General features: G+C 46.0%; 1 protein-coding gene across 2 annotated transcripts in view; it reads left to right on the forward strand.

Moving 5' to 3' along the window:
• Positions 1-3,539: 3,539 nt before the first annotated feature.
• LOC113986937 (ubiquinol-cytochrome-c reductase complex assembly factor 1) overlaps positions 3,540-23,217 on the forward strand; it is a 47,973-nt gene continuing 28,295 nt past the window's right edge. The window contains exons 1-6 of one of the 2 annotated variants that reach the window (XM_027719127.2): positions 3,540-3,601; positions 7,309-7,413; positions 9,030-9,134; positions 13,964-14,071; positions 16,973-17,042; positions 22,233-22,290. In XM_027719127.2, the coding sequence (XP_027574928.1) occupies positions 3,578-3,601; positions 7,309-7,413; positions 9,030-9,134; positions 13,964-14,071; positions 16,973-17,042; positions 22,233-22,290 (470 nt within the window). In that variant the 5' untranslated portion in view covers positions 3,540-3,577. Of the gene's footprint in view, positions 3,602-7,308; positions 7,414-9,029; positions 9,135-13,963; positions 14,072-16,969; positions 17,043-22,232; positions 22,291-23,217 lie in introns of both variants that reach the window. The other variant, XM_027719126.2, reaches the window with a different exon arrangement.

The following is a 23,217-nucleotide window of genomic DNA, read 5'->3' on the forward strand; positions in this document are numbered from 1 at the left end:
TCAGTTCACCCCATCGGGTCACTGCTCAGGCTCACTCTGCGGCCTCGTGAGAGCCGGGGCCAGCAGCAGCCAGGGGCAGGGAACACGCAGCAGGGACAGGTGGGATGGCTCCTGGCAGGGACAGGTGGGATGGCCCCTGGAAGCAAGCTGCTGGCTCTGGGGGGCTCTGGGTGAGGGGCTCTGCCCTGTTCTCCTGGTACTATCCCTGTGCTGGCACCTGTGCAGGCTCACACTGATGCTTGGGGCAGCCACGGTGGCCTGACCAACCTCAGCCAGAGAACTTACAGCTGCTTCCACGCTGTTGTCTCTGCTGCCCCTGAGCTCAGACAGAGCCATGCCCCAAGGACAGGGCTGACAGCAGCGGGCAGGCACAGACCTGCCACCTTCACCCCTTCTGAACTGAACCCCAGCACCAGCCCAGAGACTCCCCTGCTGTTGCAAAATGTGGAATATGTCAAGATTATTTTAAGTCAGGATGTTCTGTGTAAGGTCTTTGTATACTTTCAAGCCTAATGAGCAAGAAAGAAGACCTGATCAATGGAGCAGGCAGCAGGAGCACCCCCTAGCCATGGACAACCTGGAGCTAACAAGCTTTAAGGATGTAGTTAATCAAGATGTTGATGTATGTCTATGTATACATTGCTAACTTCTATGACAAGGTGACCCACCTGGTTGATCAAGGGAAGTCAGTTGATGTGATCTTTTGGGATTTCAGTAAAGCTTTTGTTACTGTTACTCTCTCTCCTGTGCTGGGTGAGCAATTGGCTCAGGGGTCGGGCACAGAGGGTGACAGTGACTGGGGTGACATGAGGCTGGCACCTGTCACTACTGGGGTTCCCCAGGGCTCCATCTGGGCCCTGTGCTCTCCAACATCTCCACCAATGACTTGGACACGGCACTGGAAGGGACATGGAGCAAGTTTGCAGATGACCCAAAACTGGGAGGGGCTGTTGAGCCCCTCGAGGGCAGGGAGGCCCTGCAGAGAGACATGGACAGGTCCGAGGGCTGGGAATCACCACCCATGGGAAGTTCAACAAGGGCAAGTGCTGGATTCTGCCCCTGGGATGGGGCAACCTTGGATGTATGGACAGAGTGGAAATGAGAGGCTGGAAAGCAGTGCTGGGAAAGGGCCCTGGGGGTCCTGGTCGGTGGCCACTTGGCCCTGAGTCAGCAGTGCCCTGGCAGCCAGGAGGGACATCCCTGTCCTGGGGCATCAGGGAGGGACTGTCCCGCTCTGCTCTGCCCTGGGGAGGCCTCACCTTGAATATTGGGGCAGTTTGGGGGGACAGAATATAAGGAAGATGTTCAGCCATCAGAGAGTGTCCAAAGGAGGAAATGAAGGTGGGGAAGGGCCTTGATTTGAAGCCGTGTGAGGACACTTGGTGTGTTCAGCTGGAGCAGAGGAGACTGAGGGGAGACCTCACTGCAATTAAAACTCCCTGGGCAGGGGCAGAGGAGGGGCAGGGATTGAGCTCTGCTCTGGGGGGACCAGGGACAGCACCCAGGGAATTGTGTCAGGGGGGTTTAGGCTGGGTATTACAAAGAGGTTCTTCCCCCAGAGGGTGGTTGGGCACTGCCCAGGCTCCCCAGGGCAGTGGGCACAGCCCCAAGGCTGCCAGAGCTCCAGGAGGGTTTGGATGATCCTCTGGGGCACAGGGGGTGACTCTTGGGGATGGGCCTGTGCAGGGCCAGGAGCTGGACTCGATGGTCCTTGTGGGTCCCTTCCAACTCAGCATATTCTGTGATTCTGTGAAAATACTCAAGGTCCTTATATCCTGTAGCTGAACCATGTTCATTATACTACTAAAAATCATGCCTGCAGGTCAAAAAGACCTCTGGGTTACATAACTTGTATGGAAATGACTAACCAGTCCTAAGAGAGGGGCTGTACTTGGGAAGTTTCTAACTCTGAATTTCTGTGTGTAAATAATGCCACACAGAGTCTGGAGGGGTGCGCTGGATTTGTGGAATACCACTGGGCACCCAGGCCTGCGCAGCTCTGGAATAAATAAACTTACTGACCTTTACTTCCACTAGGCAGACGATCATATGCAACACCAAGAATAGGACTAGGTGCTTCCTTTCTCAAGGAAAGGTGGTGTCAGACACGTTCAGGCCCCCAGTTCCAGCATCAGGAGCCGAGCTCCAACACTGAATAGGCCCAGGGATTGCCACAACACAAAAGGTTCCAAGTGAGAAAGGAAACACTGAGGCTTGGTGCTGTCCTTCCCATGGAAAAGCACTGTCATTCCCATTCAGGGCCTCACCACCAAAATTTATGATACCACCTCCAATACTGAATACATCCGAGGATTGTTCGCACACAAAAGGTGCCAGGACAGAAAGGTCTTGCTGGCCTTTACCCCCATGGGGCAGATGATCATCTGCAGCAGCAACAGGAGGAATAGGTGTTTCCCTTCCCAAGGAAAGGTACTTTGATTCACTTTCTGGACCCAACCCCTGCAATTTGGAGCCAAGCTCCAAATCTGAGTATGTCCAGGGATTGCTCCTGCACAAAATGTGACAGGTCAGAAAGCTGTTGCTGGCCTTCACTGTTTGTTGAGGAATACATTTAGTCCAGGTAGCTCAGCTTGCAAACTGCAGATTGGGATGAAGATTGAACTCTGGGTGGGAGCAAAGAAGCTGTGAACTGAGACATACAGCAGGAGCTGGGAATTGCTGACCTTTTGGATAACAAAGGAGATGAAGACCGGTCACGACAGCGAGGGGGATGGCCACAGACAGGGCAGCAGGAGCCAAAGACTTGGGAGGAAGAGCGAGACTTACACAGGTAGACAGTGAGGGTATAAAAACCCAGGGGTTCCTTGGTTGGGGGAGCTCCTCAGAGGCACCAGCTCAAGGTGTTTCTGTGTTACTGTGCCATGAATAAACTGCTTTATGGAATGAGATATCTGAGACTGCCATGGGAAACCTGGTCTGGGTGTGTGTGTGTGTGTGAGGAGCCAAGCGAGACCTGTCAGGTCACGGTGAAGGAGCTGCAGTGCCAGCAGTGAAAGTCCCTGGCCTTTGGGAGCGTGACTGCCAGGGAGGCTCGGGAACGGCCAGAGCGGGGATCCCCCTCAACACTCACCTCCCGTGGGCAGCCCATAACCCGCACCCGAAACACTGGGGGACGGCGCTCTCCTTCCCACGGAGACGCAGTTACATTAATTACTCTCTCCACCGTGTCATTATCGGCTTGTTGCGCAGCGGGGAGCGAACCCTCTTCTGAGCGGTAGCGCTGCTCTGCGCGCCCCCTCCCGCCATCGCCGCCATTCCCGCACTGCCCCATCGCCGCCATTCCCGCACTGCCCCATCGCCTCCATTCCCGCACTGCCCCATCGCCTCCATTCCCGCACTGCCCCATCGCCGCCATTCCCGCACTGCCCCATCGCCGCCATTCCCGCACTGCCCCATCGCCGCCATTCCCGCACTGCCCCATCGCCGCCATTCCCGCACTGCCCCATCGCCTCCATTCCCGCACTGCCCCATCGCCGCCATCGCCGCCGTCCCTCCGTCCCCCGGCGCTTCCCGCGGAAGGGGAGGGCGGCGGCGGCGGAAGCGGCGCCGGGGACTGATGGCGGCGCTGGCGCGGGCCCTGGTGAGCGAGGGAAGGAGGGAGGGAGGGGGCGAGCGGCGTGTGGGGCCGGGGCCGTCCCCCCGCACCCCGAGGGGTGTCAGCGGGGGCTGCCCCCGCCGCCCTCCCCTCAGCCCCGCGGTGGTGTCTGGCGAAGCAGCGGGTCGAGCTTTTCCCCGCAGAGTTTGTGTTTGCAGAAGGGTTGCTGAGAGGCCGGAGCATGTCCAGAGAAGGGCAGAGGAGCTGGGGAAGGGTCTGGAGCACCAGGAGCTGCTGAGGGAGCTGTGAGGGAGAAAAGGAAGCTCAGAGGGGACCTCCTCGCCCTCTCCTCCTCCCTGACAGGAGGGGGGAGCCGGGGGAGGTCGGGCTCTGCTCCCAGGGGACGAGGGACAGGGCGAGAGGACACGGCCTCGAGCTGTGCCAGGGGAGGGTCAGGTTGGACACTAGGAGGAATTTCTGCACAGAAAGAGCTATTTAGGCATTGGGATGGGCTGCCCAGGGAGGCGGTGGAGTCACTGTCCCTGGAGGCGTTTAAGGAAAGACTATTCATGGCACTCAGTGCCATGGTCTGATGTTGGGTCATCGGTTGGACTTGATCATCCTAGAAGTCTCTTCCAACCTAATTCACTCTGTGATTCTGTCGTGTGAGGGTCTGGGCTCCTACTTGGGGCTGGAGACACGTGTCTGTCAGTGTGGGGCTCCTCTGGGCTCAGTGTGTTCTCTTCCTCGAGTTTCCCTTCTCATTTCAGGTGTTTGATACCAAGGATGATGTAAAGATTCCCATTCCTGTGTTACTGATCAGGCCCTGGCACAGGTAGCCCAGGGCAGTGGTGGAGTCACCATCCCTGGAAGTGCTCAAATGCCAGGTAGATGTGGCACTTGGGGACACGGGTTAGTGGTGGACCCGGCAGTGCTGGGTTGATGGTTGGACTCGATGGGCTTTTCCAACCCTAGTGATTCAAATTGGAAGAGTTTGGGTTCCTGTGAATGAGTGGATTTCTAATCACTCCACTCTTTTCTTCTTTCCCATACATTCGTGTGCACTTTTCTTTCTATTGGCCTTTAAAGTCTCTGCAACAGAGCTCTTCTAGACTAATATATAGTCTAGAAAAGGGAATTTTGTACCTGGGTCTGATCTTATGCCACCACACAAATACAGGGATGGCCAGTGCTGCTAAGTGGGGAGAGATTTCCCAGGAACAGGAAAGGCCTTTGGCCAGAGGGCAATCTCCACTTGTGAAATGAATCCACCAAGTTCTCAGTGCTCAGGGTGTGGTTTTCACCGGCACAGTGAGCCCTGTCCTTTCCACTCTCAAGGTGAAAGAAGCCAAGCACAAACCTGCCCGAGTGCAGCTGAAGTGGAGCGAGCTTGAGTTCCTGCTTCCTCCTCCCATCCCTGTCCTTTATGCTCCTGTCCTTGCTCTGTTGCCTGCAATTGCTTCCTCCAGCATTTTTCTTGGCCCCTATGATCCAAATTCTGAAGCAACAAAACAGTGTCAACATAAAAACAGCTTTGTGGAGTTTTAAAGCATTAAAGAGGCAGTGGCCAGAAGACAGGGAGGGGGAAGCCAGGCAGGAGGGGAGCAGGGAGAGCAGTGGGAAAGCAGTGAGGCACCAGATGGGTTCAGCTGCCCGCGGAGCCGCACCCCCAGGGCAGGGTTTGCACTGAAAACCTGCTTCTGAAGGGGAAGGACTTGCCTCCTGGGCTTACCTGTCCCTAGGCAGCTCCTTGCCCAGCTGCTGCTGGCATTCATGTGGCAAAATGAGCTGATTCAGTTTTTCAGCCCGAGCAGACATTACTCATTGGAGGGGAGGAGATGGAGTTATTTGCCATTTTGTGATCTGAAGTGCACTGTGCTTCAGCTCAAGCACTGCTCATCCCTGGCACCTCCCAGCACTTTTTGCTGCGTTTGAATTTAGTGGTTGCCTGCTTGTATAAAAGTAAATCTTCAAACTTTCCCTGTCTCTTCTTTCTACTGGAAATAAGGAAAATTACTTTTGTTGTCTGTCTTCAAGCCTTCTTTGGAGCTCCTGGTGTGTGATATCGTCCTGATGATCGTCCAGGCATTTCAGCTCTACTCACTAATACTGCCATTAGGATAAAGCTGGTTTTTACCCGAGGGATCTTGACAAATAGCTTGTCTGCTACCTAAGACTTTCCTAATGATTGCCAAGAGCATTTAGAAGACCATACAGTGATATTCTTCCACCACCATCTTGACAAGGCAGATGTCTGCAGGCTGTTCCTGAGTAATCCTGTTCAGTTTAGGCTTGCTCCTTTTTCTCTCAGCCAAGCAAAAGTATCACTTGTAATTTGAAAAGAGGGTTGTGTTCTGCAAACGGTGATGCTGGCTTAGACAAAATTCTTTAGCTCCTCGTGTTCCCTGCTTTCTGCTGGTGTCTGTTTTCTTTGTTACTGGATTGTTTATCACATCTCAGCTTTTCAGTGTGCATATGCTTATTTTATGCTTTCGTATGTCTTTGTCCAGTTTTGTTGCAGTTGCGCTTTTCAACAGCTATAAACCACAGTATGTTCAAGCTCTAAGCCATATCCCAGTCTGGGCATCTTTTCCTTCTTATTACAGAGAAAAAGTCTCAAAAAAGTTCTGTCAGATGCTTGGAATCTTGTAATAATTGATTATAAAAAATGGTGACTTCTTTCTCACTGAAGTCTTTGTTAAACTGTTTCTGTCAGGGCACTGGGTTACCTCAAGAAGTACTTTGTGGTACTGAACTGAAATGGTTTTTTTGGATAGAAATCTATTGTTTTCAAAATCTCACTTGCTGAGCAGTGATGTTACATTGAAAAAGCAGAAATTGAGTGATCTTGCTACAGTTGGAAATGAAGCTGTTTTTATTAGATAAAGGCAATCCCTTCTAATAATGTATACATTACTTCCAGTATTAGTGTAGTGCGTGTATGAAGGAGGCAAATATTGTACTAACTTGAATATTGCAGAAAATGAAAGATGCAAAGAAAGTGCAGGCAAAGAAAATTCCAATTCTTTTCCATATTACTGGCATTTTCATAAGAGAAAATAATTATCTTCACTGAAATTTATTGGGACAATATGTGCTTTTGAAATACTAAAATTCTTAGCCATGCCTGAGTAAAGTAAGACAAAGATGCATAAAAGCTGTGAGTTGGATGGGGGCTTTTTGGAGCTCACTCTGTCAGTTGAAGAATGCTTCTTGAGCATTTGAATTTATTGTATAGACTGAAAAATTGTGGTGTGGTTTTGTGATGTAGACAGCCCACTATTTCCTTCCACTCATCTGTTTCTGCCATCAGACTTGGGTTGGATACTTGTACTGGAAGGCAAAATATTTTTATAATCAAAATTTATACTCCTGTCAAGCACAAGTTGGGAGTTGAATCTAAGGATTGTTAGAGTATCCTGAGCTGGAAGGGACCCACAAGGATCATTGAGTTCAACTCTGGCCCTGCACAGACACCCCAACAATCCCACCCTGTTCCTGAGAGCATTGTCCAAACCCTCCTGGAGCTCTGGCAGCCTTGGTGCTGTGCCCACTGCCCTGGGGAGCCTGGGCAGTGCCCAACCACCCTCTGGGGGAAGAACCTTTCCCTGAGATCCAACCTGACCCTGCCCTGACACAGCTCCTTGTTGTTCTTGTTGTATGAATGAATAAAACTTGTGGAAGCAGAAGGGCAGTTAAACTGTTTCTGCATGTTTGGGTCCTTTTCTTCATTGCTGCTGTCCCTGTTGCAGAGCTGCCAGACTGGAGTAACTCAGTGGATAACAGGATGCAGTGGATTGCTCCAGACCGCCGCAGTCCCGGGCCAGTGTAGACGGATGCTCTGCAGTATTTTCCAGGTATGATATCAGAGCATGTTAAACTGTGTAAACAAAAATGGAATGAGCTTAAATTGCTAAGAAAAAGTCATGTTTTTTCAATAAAGAGTCTTCTAAAAGTCTTTGCTGTGTACTGCTGAAATATCAAGGCAGCTCTAGAGCTCTCTGCTGCAAAAAGGGTGAGCTCCCACTCTTTGTTACAGGTCTTCATTCCGGCTGTGTCTTTTAATAGATCTAAGTTATTTAATTATTTAATAGATCTAAATGATCTGTCTTGAGGAGATTAAGTACAGAAGTCCAAATGTAGGTGTCATTTTTCCAAAGCAGCTTTTACAATCCAGTCACAATTGGACATAATTTCCAGCACCTTATTTTCCAGAACACTTTACTTTATAGAGTGTCTCCACTGGACAGTGGCCTTAGACTTCCTAGTACTGGTGGATGTTTACCTTGCTGAGCACAATATTTAGTGTTGTCCAAGTGGAAGCTCTGCAGTTTGGCTTCCAGCTGTGTGACAGCAGGCACAGTGCCAGGGCGTGTCTGTCCAGAGTAAATCAACTGGAGCATCATGTGGTAGCAGTTCCTGAGAAAGGGGTGAAAAAGGTGTAGAAAATGGAGAGATGCCGGCTCTCAGAACAGAATCAGAGTCTGTCTCCTGGTGTTTCCTTCCTGCATTCAATAAAACACGAGGGGGTTAAGCCTCTTCTTCATCTTCCTTTATATCACAACTCGTGCTGTAGAGCCATGACATTCAGAATTAGAAATTCCCTGTAAGCTCTTTGGCTTGAGTGTCTTTTCTCAGAGAAGACCTTCCAGTTCTAGGAAAATTGCTGACACAGCTCTACTATTAAAGCACAGTAGTGCAAGTGATGTTATAGCAAGTAACATACGGTGCTTGGAGGAGAGAGAGAAATGAGCAGTTGTGAAGTCATTGATGAAGTTGGTCTCAGTCTGAGCCACCAGTACATTCAATACCTGTCTGGAGGTGACTGCTCTGAACAGCATGTTTAGTTTGAGTTAATTTATAAACAAGGCACTGCTAAGCTGGGGGTGCTGGGAGGCTGGAAGGGGTGTTTTGTTCAGGGTGCAGCTTCTTTCCTGGGGAGCCTGCTCACTCCTGCTTGAGAGTTTTCTCTGTTGTGCAGTAGCTCTGTGATACAAGTCATGTACTCTGAAGTTATAGTGGTTGTAGTGGTAGCTTTTACCCTGTAAATTGTGTTTTCTCAGGTCCTTCCACAAAGACAATTGAATGGGCTATGAAGTTGTAGACAAAAATATCGTAAATTCTGTTTGTCTGCAAGGTCAGGAAAAAGAAGTATTCTTCATTAAAAGACAAAACCATAATTAAAAGTAGTGTAAGCAAGTGAAAGCAGACAGCCTGTGGGTTTTGAGTGGAGTGTTCTGCCAGTCCATTCCATCAGTACATTTATGGAACACTGGAAAATGAATGGTGTGGAGTGTCAAGCATGGACAGCTATTTTGTTTGTAACAGTTATGGTAATAAATTTGTGGGTTTTTTGATATAAAGTTTTTCAGGATTAGCCAAAACTAATTAGCAAACTAAGGGTGATTGGTGTAAAGTGACGTCAATGATCTCTTAATTTTTTCCTTTTCTTTTCTTGTATCATTTTTACCAGAGACACAAGGCTGGCCCCTTCCGACTGTCCAGGTTCTGTCGAGGATTGATTCAAGCCAATGGAGCCACCACGCAGCAAAACAGATCCTTTTACAATACAAATAAGGTGAGAAGGGCTGGATGGTTTTATTGTTGGAGGGCACATGTGCTGGGGATTATACAGGGACAGGAGGCAAAACACTGCTCAGAACATGTAGGAGAGGACTCAGCTTTTCTCTAAGATATTTTAGTGTGGTGAGAACAATGGGTCCAGTCATTTGAGAAGGAATTCTGTTCCTTTCCAGAAAATGAGGGGCTGGCATAGGAAGGTGCAGTTACAGCTGGGTTATAAGGATGAAGGTTCCAGTGATAATCCTGAGGGCTTCCTTCCAGTGAGGAAAGAAACTAAGTCAAGGGGAATAGTTACTGGTGTGGAGAGCAGATGTTCCTTCCATACATATTAGAAGCGACAGGATGGTTTCTGATTCTTTAGCTTGGGAATAAAGTGTGATGACAGTTTTGGTATCTGCTAAACACTGAAAATTGTCATGCAATCTACTAATAACAGCTAATTATTGTCTAATAATTTATTTACTGTTCACCTGTACTATTTTGTTAATCTGTGGTCTATGTATCTTGTGCATTCATTGTATTTTGTCTTGGAATAGAAGTTTTCTGGAGTTGATTCAACTCCATAAGATTAGTTTACCACTTAAATTACGGGTGTCAGCATCCCTTAACTAATAATTATCCTGATTTGGCTCTTGTTAAGCCAGTGTGAAGAAAATGGCAAAACGGAATGCATGCCTGAGAAATGATAGGACAGAAGAAAGAAGAAAGTTAGGGATTGATGGGTAAAACTTCCATGAAAGCAGCAATCCCAGTTTGCTATCTACCCAGTAGTGTATTTTGCTGGTGTAGAGTTAGAGGTACATGCTAAGAAGGATTTAGAATTAGTTATTTTGACGTGATAGAAGAAATGAAGGAAAACAAGGAAATGTGTGCAAGGAAAGAAGCCCTGGTTTCTCTTTACGTTTAGTTCTTAACTAGAGGTTTTCCTATCTTTAGTCTATTTTTCGGTGTTTTTCAGCTAGTGAGACAAACCAAACATCTTGCAGACAGGGAGACTGAGGCATGTCAAAAGGGGTTGCACAATTTATCGTGGCCAGAGCTAAAGGTGTAATCCAGGCTCCCAGACATGGTGCATCCCCCAGTCCCTGTTCCTGCCTGCACTGCTCTCTGATACCCACACAAGCAGCATTTGCAGAGCAGATCTGGGAGAGCAGTGGATGACCAGATAGCAGATCCAACAAACCAGGAGTGGCATGGAGATCTTCAAGGCAGGACTCAAGACTTGCTTTTGATGTATTGGAAAGGACTAGGGGAGGGGTCCAAGGGTTGAAAGATGAATTGGGAAACTGGTTAAAATAGCCTTGGTGTAAGAAGCCAGGCAGGATTTATGACCAGAGAGGAAGCAGTTTACAGCAGAGTAGGTTTGAGGTGGGTTTTTGGACAGCAACTTCATTATTTTGAATAGAGAAGTACTTACTCATCTTTGAAATGTGAACTTGACTGTGCACTCCTGGTGGGAAAGTGGTTTGGAATTGATGGTGAGCCCCAGATGTTTCAGTTTATATTTGGTGTCAAAATTAAGAAGATTGTTTGCTTTAAGCACTGCATTGGGCAGGAAAGGCAGCCTGAGGTGGGCTTATCTCCTTTACAGTGTCTTGATGAGCTTGTTTTTAGTGAGTTATACAACATATTTTTGAAGTTTTCTCTCTGTGTGTCATGGTTTAAGCCCAGCTGGCAACTAAGCACCACTGAGCCACTCACTTGCTTCCCTCTCCTTGCCCTGATGATTCCTAGGTCTGATTTTATAGATGTTATAGGACTGTTTAGTTGCACTTGGCTGAACCAAGCACTCCCTGCTTAAATCCCCTCTCCTGAGCTAGTCCAGGCTGACTTGCAGAGGAATGAAGCAAGAATCATGGCATTTCTTAGGAAAAACCTGCTTGCTGGCCAGACGAGATAACAGCAGTTGAATTGAGATAATTTTGGTTTTTAACTTCCTCTGTGCAATGAAAGACCTGTGCTGAGGGAGGCTTCATAATGCACGTGTACATAAGAGGCCTGTGGTGAAGTTCTGCCTGGATTCTCTAGAGGTTCAGTGTGATTGTAGTTCCTGTGGAGGAGATGAAGGTTGATTTAGTGAGTTTGGTGTGGCAGTGGTTATTGGACACAGGTTCTGCACTGAGCAATTCCTGTCATTGCCTGGCTGGGGGGGGATTATGCAAGGTTAGGAGTCTTTTGTAGTGTAGAGGAGAGTATTGCGTGGGATATTCTTGAAGAGGAGGTGCTGAAAATTGGTTTAAATATTCACATACTGCCAGTAGACTCAGGGGGTCCATCACATGTGGCAGGGGCTGGGATGAGCCTTTGCAGACACTTTTGTTCTGGGTGGTGAGAGGGGACACGGTGAACAGTTTTGACAATCAGAGAAGGATCTGAGTATCCCAGGAGGTCCTGGGCAGTGTGACACTGTCTGACAGGGTGACTGACAGATGCTGAAGTGGTGCTTAGTGTGTTTCTCCCTGTTTCCCTGGATACTGGACATGGTGGGGTTTGAGCCTTTAACAGTGGACAGTACACAGGGGCGAAGTGTTTTATCTCAAATGCTCAGGCCTGTCTGTGGATTATAATCAGGGATGCATTAGGTCTCAAAGCTACAGTTTTTGTCACCTTTACAGTTAGTTTTTAATTAAGTATAGCAACTTGTGCAGGATATGGGTCTATATTTTAATATGCATTTATGTGTCATTCATACCATTTCAAAAATCATTATACTAGTGCTAGGAAGGCTATAGAGAATGATCAGCAATGGGAAAAGCTTTCTGTATGAGAATAGGCTATTTTAGGACCCTTCTAAATTAGAGGGATGGGCATGTGTATGATACTGGCCTATAAAAGTCATAAAAGACTGAAAAGTGGAATAGAAAATGGTTGTTTGCAGGTTCTTATAGGAAAATTGGGAGCATCCAGGGAAATCAGTCATAGAATAGTTTGGGTTGGAAGGGACCTTTAAAGATCACTAGTCCAAATGACAAGGCTGGATTTAAAACAGGCACAGTTTTTACATTAAACCCTGAAACCTCAGCGTACCACACCTTCGTGTTATGGAGGTTAAACAGTTTCAAACACTGGAATACTGAGGGTGCATCCAATTGGAGCTGCCAAAAATGACCGGATACATTTTCTAGTGCGGGAATGTCTGTCAGAAGCTGGACAGGTACACCCCAGGAAGCTTGGGGGGGGTGTGCTGTTTCTCTGCTTTCCTGTCTTCTCCAAGGAGCTGCTCCTGCTCCTTGTTGGAGTTGGCAGCCTGGTCTCATTGTTCTGGCCACGTGTGGCAGCCCTGGTGATGCTAAATTGCTTCCTTGCTAAGAAAATCCTTTTCTTAGTGTGTTGATGTGTTAGGAGGAAATGCTTAGGGTAAAATGCCAGCAGCTTAAAACAGTTTAATATTTCTTTGGTCAGGGAACTTTCTCAGATTGTAATGGCTCTCAGCTGTGTTTCCTCGAGTGTACGTAGGAGATTCACGTGCAAAAAATGGGTTAAAAATAGAGTAATTTGTTGATAGCTAAAGGTCTATACTGCAGAGTTAATTCATGGAAATCATTTGCTGGAGTACCAGTGGTAATTCCTGATGGCTGATTGCTGCTGCTAGGGTGCTCAGAGGGAGAATGCCAGGGAGTTTTCTTACCAGTTGTGCTCATTTGGGTTGGGGTAGTGTTAATTTTCTTCCCAGTAGCTGGTATGGGCTGTGGTTTGGATGTGTGCTGGAAACAGTCCTGATAACAGGGATGTTTTAGTTCCTGCTGAGCAGGGCTGGCACAGAGCTGAGGCCTTTTCTGCTCCTCACCCCACCAAGGGAATAGCTGGGGGTGCACAAGGATCCCATCTGACCCCAGGGATGTTCCAGACCGTGTGGCATCATCCTCACACCCAGAGCTGTGGGGAGGAGGAGGAAGGGGAGATGTTTGGAGTGATGGTGTTTGCCTTCCCAAGTCACCATTACTGTGACTGGCTGTCCTGGGGATGGCTGAACCTGCCTCCCATGGGAAGGGGGGAATGAATTCCTTGTGCTGCTTCGCTTGTGTGTGTGGTTTCTGATTAACTAATTAAACTGCATTTACCTCAACCCACGAGTTTTCTACTTTTACCCTCACAGTTCTCTCCCCCATCCCCAGTTGCCCCTGGGGTTAAGCCACAGCATCAGCCCAGGGGTGTTTAAGGTGTAGAATTGGTCTGGAAGAGAATATTTATCTTCATGTTTGCAAGCACTGCGAGTCCTTGGGGAATAAATGCTTTCCTGATCTAGGTTTTCTGCAAGTACCACATTGTGTAGCTGAAGGGGAATAACAATCTGAGGGAGCTTTTTGGTGAGAACAGTGGGTTTGTGTAGCTTCACTGGTTTTAAAATGGAGCTGATGGTTTCTATAACGTGTAATTACTCTAGGATATGATATGCCTGTGAGAGGAAGAGAGGGAATGTAAAAGGTTTGCTTTATTTACTCTCTCCCTGTGATTTGTTTGCTTGTTTTTTGTGCAAAAAACTTAAACCCAATTAAAAACATGGACCTAGAAAGAATATGGGAGTCTAGGATAGGAGCCATATTTTGGAAAGCAGGCTTCTCTACAAACTATTTGAATGTAAGCTGCCACTGAGATGGTTTTATCACAGTGGTTTGCAGTGTTTGCATTCATAAAGAGAAGAATGTCACATAGGAAAACCAAGGTAATATTTTCAGAGAAGACCTAAATATGTGTTTGTTTTGTTGAAAAAAGACAGTGAACAAAAAACCTAAAATTCCCTATTAAATCTGTGTCTTTTCTAACTAAAATGATTTTTCAGATTTAATTGCTGAGACTGAAATATGTGCTATTTCAATTTTACAGCATCTTTCTGCAAAAGATTCCTTGCATCCATCTGAAGAGAAAGTGGGTGCTTTCACAAGGATAATAGAAGCAATGGGGTTCACAGGACCACTCAAGTACAGCAGATGGGTAAAGCAGTCATTTAATAATTCTTTTGGTTGTTTGATTGTTCTAAAAAGCAGACAAAAAAATCCGCACATTTTTTTCTTGTGATAGGAATAGTACTTAGTGGAAAATTGTTAATTACCCATGTAAATACCTGTTTTCTGATGTAAGGAATAATAATCCGTAGCTTGAACCTCTCTTGATCTGTCCACTGCCATCATTGACACAGGTACCAGTATTGCTTTTGGTTTGTGTGGTCTAAAGCCTTCTTGAATTTCTTCAAATATTTGATTTTTTCATTTCATTTGTGCACCAAAACCCACAGTAACAGCCTTACTGTGCAAGTCAAACACCCACGTAGTCCATCATCTTATCCCTAATAATGACCAATTGCTGTAAATTGGGAAGGATTCGATTACAGGTAAAGCACATTGTGATATTTGTCTCATGTGCTCCTTCAGCTTCCACCAGTTTCAGGACTTCCTGCATGAAAACAGACATTTTTGGTATAGTATTTATTGAGTTTTTTCTTCTGTAAATTGGTCCAGTTGCACTTGGAACTCTTGTTTGTAGCTTCCATAGCATTCAGTATCAGGGATTTCCATAGCCTGAGGCACCACTGGGGGAAGAAGTACAGGTGGTTTTAGTTGATGCCTTTTAATTTTGTAATTAAAAAAAAAAAAGGTGATTATTCTGCCTTCCACTGATGATTTTATAGGCCTGTATATTATATAATATCTACACCTTTCCCTGCAGTGAGGAGGCTGGGTCTAACTTGCTTCTTTTACTGAGGCTCTTCCATGGTTTGATTTTTGTTGCCCTTCTCTGAGCCTCTCCCAGGGTTCTGTATTTCTGGGGCTGGAGGGTCTCCCAGGCAGTCAGGAGGGAGATATGGTGTGTTGCTGTTCAAGGCACTGCTCAGTGGTAGTTGACCAGGTCAAAGTCACAAATAGATCCTTCCCTTTATCCTTTTCGTTTTAAATAGCCCTTTCATAAAGCAGGTGTTAACACTGACTAAGTGAGAGCAGTTCAGTAAGAAACACCTTCACTTCCTTAGGCAGAAGGAAAAACATGAAATTCATAATTTCTTTTCTCTGAACTGGAAGAGAGTATAAAAGAGTGAGAGGAAAAGGCAGCTTGAAGGAAGGGCTGAGCCCAATTGTGTTGGAATTAAAATCAGTTCTTCGAATAGAAAAAAATTAAAAATAATAAAAATGTTAAGGTGCTTTGAGTATCTGCAAGGCAGAGTGCACCTCCTCTGAGACTGGTCTGAAACTGTTGCTGATTGCATCTTGCTCCTCAGACAGTGTAAAGCAAAGATAACTGACCCATAAGAGGCTTAGGTATTTTGGTTTAAATCAGTTGCTTTAATCAGGTGATGCTAAACCTCATGAGAGTGTAGTTTCTCTCCCATGTGCTTGTGTACATATTGTTGTAATAAAGATTCTTATTAGCTCTAAGTGTTGATTCAGAGTTCTCCTTAATTGCTGCTCTTTACTGCCTGCTTTTGGCTGGGGAACCTGGGTTGGGAGAGAGTTATTTTGTGGTTAGGCCCCAAGAGACCTGAGTTCATTTTTGGCCTTGCCAGTGCTCTCTAGGAGATCTTTGGGAAGTTTCTTCATATTTCTCTGCTTTTTTTCCATTTTCTTCTCCCTTCCCCCACACCTCTTCTACACCCTAAAACTTCCATGATTAAATTTCATCAGTTCCTCCTTTGTTACCTGCCTTATTTGAGGGCTGGATTGTGGGGACTGTTCTTTGCAATATGTTTTTAATGTCTAGTAATGCCTGCTCTGGGGCAGTGGCTCTCACCAGGGACATCTCTGCTCCCAGGCCAGGCAGTGTTTCCTTTAAAAGGGAAACCTTCAGAACTCCTGTAAGCAGTGTAAATTATTTTACTTCAAGAAGTTTAGATGTAGGTTTGATTTCTGACAGAAGCCTAAGATTACTGAGTCAGAAAAATAATGGGCTCCTGTGTTTCCTCAGCAATCAGTTGCAACTTCTTTATTTTCCTTTTGGCTGTAGGAGACACAAATAATTACTGTGGTGATTTGAACTGCCATTTAACAGGCAGAGTGCTCATCCCTGTAATATAGTGAGCACTGAGAGGGTCCCCAGTATATGTCACTAAAAACAAAAAAGACATAAACCAAACCAAAGCAACCCAAAGCCAAGGCCACTTCCTAGGCCAAGGCCAAGGCTTAGGCAGGGGAGTGGGTTGTGGAGTTTTCAAATTTTTCTTAATTTTTCTTCCCCCAATATTAGCAAACAGGAATGGCTGACAGCTCCTTAAGATCTTTGCTATTAGTTATTGTGACCTTTGAAGTTTCAGCACATGTGTCTGTGTTCTGGAGGATGCACTGGAGGTGTTTTGGGTGCAGTGGCAGGCCAGAAACAAAATGAGAAGTGCCAAAGCACCTGGGAATACCTCATGTCATTTATCATTTGGGATTCCTCTCTCGCTCTCCAAGCTTAGTCAATCAAGTTTCATTTTTCTAGGAAAAATCTATTATTTTTAGGACATTTTATTTTAGGACGTTATTTACTATTTTTAGGGCATGTCTGGCATGTGACTTCTTTAATATTTAAAACTTAAATTATACAAAACACTCTCAGTGGTGTACATCACTTAGAGTTATTAGAGAAAACCAGGAATTGTGAATTGGACTCTTTTTCTGTTATTATATCAAGTGTTGTATCCAGCTAGATTTGGAAGGATATTCAAGAAGCCATTTAATAACTTTTTCCCCTCGAGGCAAGATTCATTATACTGGCATAGTTTAAAGTGCTCCCATAAATCCCAAGTGATTGTGATGATCTAAAGAAGTGTTTTCAGCAAGGGGCAGCGCATTTACCAGCTGCAGCAGGTCCAGGAGCTCTCGGGAACGAAGAGTTCAAGTGTTGCCTTTCCTTTTGCCGTAGAAGATCAAGGTGGCGGCGCTGCGCATGTACACGTGCTGCGTGGAGAAAACCGACTACGAGGAGTTCTTTAGCAGTAAGTAATGGACTGGGGGTTGTGGATGGGGCTGCTGGGACAGCTCGTGGTGGAACTGTGCCGTTAGATGAACTGATACCAACAAACGTGACAGCAAAAAGACTGACTTGTCAGACGCTGCCAGCGCGTGGTCAGCTGGGAGCTCACAGTGCTGCAGTGTTCCCTTAAGCTCTGCAGTGAGGAGGGCAGCCTCTGGAGTCTGGGATTGTTAATTTTACCTGCTGCAGTGGGGATGGGTAAAATTCAGAATATCATGGACTTTGAAAGATATTGCCTTTTTTATTACCAGGTGTGGCATAAACTAAGAATTCAAATATCTCTTCCCTTTTTACGCTGGTCAGATGGTCTCTGTGCCCTATGTGGTGCCATCCCCAACATAACTGGGACACAGCTATGAGAACCATCCCCATCCTCTGAGGCACAACTTTTTTATGGTATGAGATCATAGGGTCCTACCTGTCTCTCTCCCTCGTGGTTGGGCCAGGTTTGGCTACAACTTAGAGACTCCCTATATTTTTACTGACCATGACCAGGACACATCTCTTGCCTGAGCAGAGAGTATGACTAGAACAGAGACACAAGGCCCTCCTATAAGTATATAGGCATAATATTGGCTTGGATTGGGTTGGCTTTTCCATGCTATACACAACTATTAGCTAAAAATCTGTTGCTGCTTTGAGTGGTATCAAATCTGGCTGGTGAAGGGAAAAGATGTGTTTTTGAGACTTACATAAGCTTCAGTAATATTTTTTCTTGTGTGCATTATTTCCTATGTTAATGTGATTTAGCTGTAGTAAATCCATTACCTGGATCTGGCCTGTCACTGGGATTCCTGAGCTACCAAGTACTTAGAGCACAGGTTGGGCTGCTGCCTCTTGAGAGATCAGCTGAAGGGACACCTTCATCCAGTGCAGAGCTTATTGAGGGTGGTTTGTTACGTGGTGTTGCTACTCCAAGATTTTCCAGTGGCTTCCAGAAGGTTTTCCAAACCTGTGATGTGGTTTCAGCGGTTGCAGGAGTGAGAGGACTCTGTGAGCAGTAGGATTCACCACTAGTGATCAGAAACTGAGAACCTCCTTTTCCCCGTGCACACCCCTCTCCCCAGCTCTGTGCCCCCCAGGCTTGCTCAGATAAGTTCTCTTCTGTCTGTGGTATTTATCTCTCAGACAGGGGCTTTCCTGTTTTTAACTGGTGTTTCACCATCTCTGTTTAATTGTACAAAGATACATAAATGTTGTCCTTGATAAAATTTAAAGGACTATCAAAGCATGTCTGTGAAAAAGATACTGGCACAGATTTTCAGACTCAGTATTGAGTAAAATCACTTCAGCTGTGTTTTTAATTTTGTCTTACTGTTTTAAAAAGAAAACATGTATTTTAAATGGTAACATATATTTGCATTGACTTGAGACAGTTGCTGCTAAGGATCAAGACAGTTTGCTGGGATTGATGGAGTGCACTGGTGGTGTAAGAACACCTGTGGTGCTGGGGTCAGTGCTTGTGGTTCCAGAGAAATTGCTCACCGTGTCTTCATCAAACTGGGTCAGTCAAGAGCTGGTTTTTTCCTTTTTTCAACTACAGATGGACATTGCTTAAGCTCATTGTTCCCTCCTGAAGGAGCAGCCTGGGGGATGAGTAGGAACAGAAACTACTAACTCTGAGCTCTCTCCCCTGGTGCTGCAGCAAGCCCGGGTGTGCCCGAGCTTGTGGGGAGGGTGTTGCAGCCCCTCCTGATGCCGAGCACGGCTGGGGAGCCCCGAGGGCAGGATGGTGCTGCTGGGCCAACGCCTGTGCTGTGCTTGTGCTCTGCTGCCCCCAGCACTCCTGGCTCTACTTGCAGGGTGTTGATATCCAAGTGAACTGCACAGAGGCAGCTCTGCTCTCCGGAGAGCTTATTAGCTCTTTCTCTGCTGTGTGTGAGCGCTGTGAACCCGCTGAGCTGACCCTGGAAACCTGCAGCCATCCGTGTGTGAAACCACTGGTGGGCTCGTTAACCCCGAGTGAGCAGAACCAGTTCTTCACAGAGCCTTCTCCAGTGCTCCTGGACGTGCTTTTGTGGTGTGCTGGTGTTGTGGCAGGAATAGCAGCTGCACTGTGACCCTATGGAACGTGGACTGGTGTGTGGAATTTGTCAAGTAGTGCTCTGACAGAGGTGACAGAGGGTGAAGAGTGGATAGTGTGAGGACTAGGACAATGTCTTATGGGCTCTCTTCCTATCTCACTGTGTTTCTGCTGATGCACGCTGGAATTTCCAACTCTCTGTGGCACAGTGTGAGCCCTGTGAACTGCCTGTCTCTGTATATGCCTTAGAACAGCAGTTCCCAAAATACAGACTATGGATATGCAAGTCATAAGGCTGCTTTAGAGTATAAAGGAGGTGTTTTAATTGAGACTCTCAGTATGGTACTGCACTTAATTTTATTATACCTGCCATTCCATTGTCTCTTGGTTTTGGATCATTCACGGAGAAAACGTGGGAACTCTACTTTAGAGCTTGTATCCCAAATGTCTGTACTGTGCTGCTTGTGTGGAAAGTGGAGCTGTTTTAGGACTTCAGCTGTTTCTTGTTTAAAGGAGAAGAGAGAACCAATAGAGGGAATAGCAAAGTTCCTGGTGCCAGGCTTGGCAGAGAGCTTGGGGAGTTCTAGTGAACTGGAGGAGGCAGCCTGTGAGCAGAGAGCTTCATGCCTGACCTCAGACTTGAAAGGTCAGAAGAGCTTCTAGGATCAGGCAGGTGTTACCCAGAGCTGAACTGGAGTTTGGCTGATGAACATGGACTGTAGAGTTACCTTGAATTCATCTTCAACTATTAATACTGTTAACTACTCTCCTGTCAGGCAGCTGCAGCAGCAGGGAGCTGACCCTACCAAAACAGCCTTTTGATGACTCCTAGTGGGACTCAAAGCAGCTCCAAAGGGCTGAAGGTTAGAAAACTCTGCATTCTTGTGTCTCCCGTAGCCCATCAGCTGCCTGTCACACTCAGGGGAGCACTGACACAGTGCTCCTGTTCTCTTGCAGGATGTGGGGATATTATCCCAGGGTGTCCTTTCTAAAATTGTGGGAGTGGCAAAGATGATCTGTCATGAAAAAGTCCATGGTCCAGTTTTGCATCCCTTACCTGATGAATTTTAAGTGCAGGACATAACTGCAGGAAAACATATGTCCTCATAATCCTGAGCATTCATGTCTCTTGTAGTACCAGCCATGTGACCAGGATGTGTTCTGTGCACAGAACAGGTTTGTTCCCCAGCTGTTATCACAGTAATTTCATAGGTAGCTTTACCAGCAGACATTTTTTCTAGATCTAGTCCTATTCTGAGGGGAATAATTTTCCGTTTCATTGTAGGATGGAGCTTTCTCCCCAGTTAGTTTCCCAGAGTAAGGTGTTCCAACCCCCTGAATTTTAGAATTTGATTCTTTCTACAAAGCTGATAGCTGAGAGCAAGCTTGTTGCTTTAAAGGAGCCACCCCTCCTTTAAATTTACGATGTAGACAGTCCTAATATAGAAGCTAAAAAATGATTTATAAAAATAGAATTGCAACACTTGGAAAGTTAGAGAAAAAAAATCTTCCCTCCTGGGTACTGAATAGGTCTTTACAAACTTTCCATGTTTCCAGGGGTAGAGGTGTGAGCTTTGCTTTCCACTGCAGAGTGATTTCTGTGGTGGGGGACTGATCCATGGGAACTCCTCCTTGAGAAACCTCTGTCTGAACTGGGTGTTTGACTCCTGCCTGTGGAACCTCCGTTGGCTGAAATGGTTTGGTTAATGCAGGCATTGTGTGCTCCTGCCCTAGTTAGAGATGCCTTGGCGTGGCTTTTGGTCAAAGTAGTCGTTTCTAGGCACAGGAACTATTTCTAATAGGAATGAGAGAGCCAAAAGGGGAGAAGGGTGAGGGAGATTTGTGTTTAATCTCCAAACACAGACTGTTAGTGTCTTTGTACTGTCTTAGAGGTGATGTATGGGCACTGATGCTGAAGCTTGGCACCTCCTAGGACTGATGGAGTCATCTCTCTGGGGAGGGAGGAATAGTCATGATTTGTTTGGTTCTTCTGGTGGTTGCCTGACCAGAGTTGGCAAATATAAAGAAAGAGGCTGTGAAAGTATTGCTTCGTGATCCAGGTGAATCTCCTTGGTAATACTTAAGAGCCAGGAAGTATAGGAGTTAGGAAGGAATATATTAAACACAGGGAAGATAAGGTTGACTTCCTTGGGACACATCTGACTGGAGAGCCTGTTCCTGAATGCTCTCTGGGCCTCTTCCAGCTCGGTTTGAGCAGCCCAGAAGACAAGGCCAAGTGCTGGGTAGGCCAAGACGACTGTGTCAGATCCTTCTCATTAGGTACTTCCCTTAAAAACTTCTCCAGGAAACAGATGTAGAGGTGAGTGCCTGGGGGGGAGGTTTAGGATTGACAGGAACTGAAGGACTTAGTGTGCACAGAAACCATAGGTCCATTTTTTTCAAGCATGAGGAAGAGGACTATGGTTTCTGTGCCACACAGCCTAAATCTCCAGCCTCACCCCCTAAGGGCACGTGGAGATCCATCGTGTGAGCACACATATGGACAAACCAGCTCTGGGAAAAACAGTGGCTGTGGGAGTAGAGCTAAACCTGCAAACAGATTGTTTGTGTGGTTGGTCAGTGGTTTTAATCCAAATGTAGCCTGACAGGTACGCTCAGAGTGCTGGGGGCTGTGCTGGAGTAAATCAGGGCAGATTTACTGATTTACAGATTTACAGATTTACCCTGACAGTGGAATCAGAGACACAGAACTCTGTCCCTGGCAGGAGAGAGCAGCAAATACAAAGGAAGAGTGTAAGAACAGAGCAAAGCATCCATTGATTCCTCCCTGTTATTCATTCCTGCTTTGGGACTTTGTGACCTAGAAGCCACATGTTTGTCTCCTTCTCCATTTTTTAATTCCCCCCCCCGTAAATGTTATCCAAGTGAGCCCCAAACACCTGAAACCTTTCAGAATCTACAGCGTCCTGTGGGTGCATGTTCTAGAGTTTGAGCACAAACATGACAGTAAATGATATTTCCTCCAATGTATATGTACTGTTATTACTGAAAAAAATTACCAAAGTGCATTTAGGTTTTTGTGTAGTGGATTTCTGTTAGGGACAAAATGTGATGGAGTTTATATTAATACTTAGTTTTGTTTTTGTGTTTTCCCCCCTTCTCATCAAGGGTGCCAAATGCCTGATACTTTGAATTCATGGTTCCTAGTAGCCCAGCTTCATGTCTGGTAAGTGAAAATCAAATTAGTAATATAATTATTTTCAGGAATAGAGTGATATGTATGCATCTTAATGTGAGGAAAAAGTAGGCTCTGTGCTTGTTGATAATAGAGGATTTATTCATTTTACTGATGACTGAACTACAGCACTTTTCTACTGAAGAACAAAAAGTCCCATAGAGAACCTGACATCTCTTACATCTTAAAATTCCTCACTAGTGGAATGATCTTTGCCATGAGTTTTCTAAAAGCCTTTCTCAGGCTGTGTGGAAAAATCTTACTTGGGTGTTTTAGGAAAAGTTTAAATTTATGTAAAAGTCTTTTAAATTGGGAGAATTTGTGGTGATGAGAAGCATTTAACAAATTATAGCACTGGCATTTACTCTTGCGCCTCTGAAAGGCACATGCAGGGGGGTGAATGCCAGCTTGGCTGCATGTAAAAATATCTGACACCTTAAACATGAATTTTTTCCCCCTTTTTCGTTTGTGAAAGTAGTAGCCAAAAAAATCAGGTTTTCATCTAGCATTACACACTTGTAAAGGTCAGGGGATGCACAAGGGAGTACAGTCATTTTTGTAAGTGCCAGATCTTTCAGGGAACTGAAGTCCATAGACTTGGGGTTCAGCTGTCCAAAGGCTGAAAGGAAGTTTGTACTGAAATAGCTGCACTTAAGGCCCCTTATTTCCTTGCCTCCTCCTTTTCCCCTTCCCTCCTTTTAATTTCCTGTCTCCTCAATATATTGAAAGATGGGGCAGCTCATTACACTGAAGAGTGAACAAATTAGCAGAACCATTGAAATCAGTGAATGAAATCAGTGGAATCAAGGAAGGAAGACCCTTGAGATTTGCAGTTTATTTATTTCCTACTCTTCCCTGTGGGAAAAAGGCTTTAAAAATTAATTGATAAGCTAATAATTCATATAGATATTTGGAAAA

This window comes from Pipra filicauda, unplaced genomic scaffold (genome assembly GCF_003945595.2).
Source record: "Pipra filicauda isolate LSUMZ 115617 unplaced genomic scaffold, ASM394559v2 scaffold534_size341627_pilon, whole genome shotgun sequence".
In the NCBI taxonomy this organism is placed as follows: Eukaryota; Metazoa; Chordata; class Aves; order Passeriformes; family Pipridae; genus Pipra; species Pipra filicauda.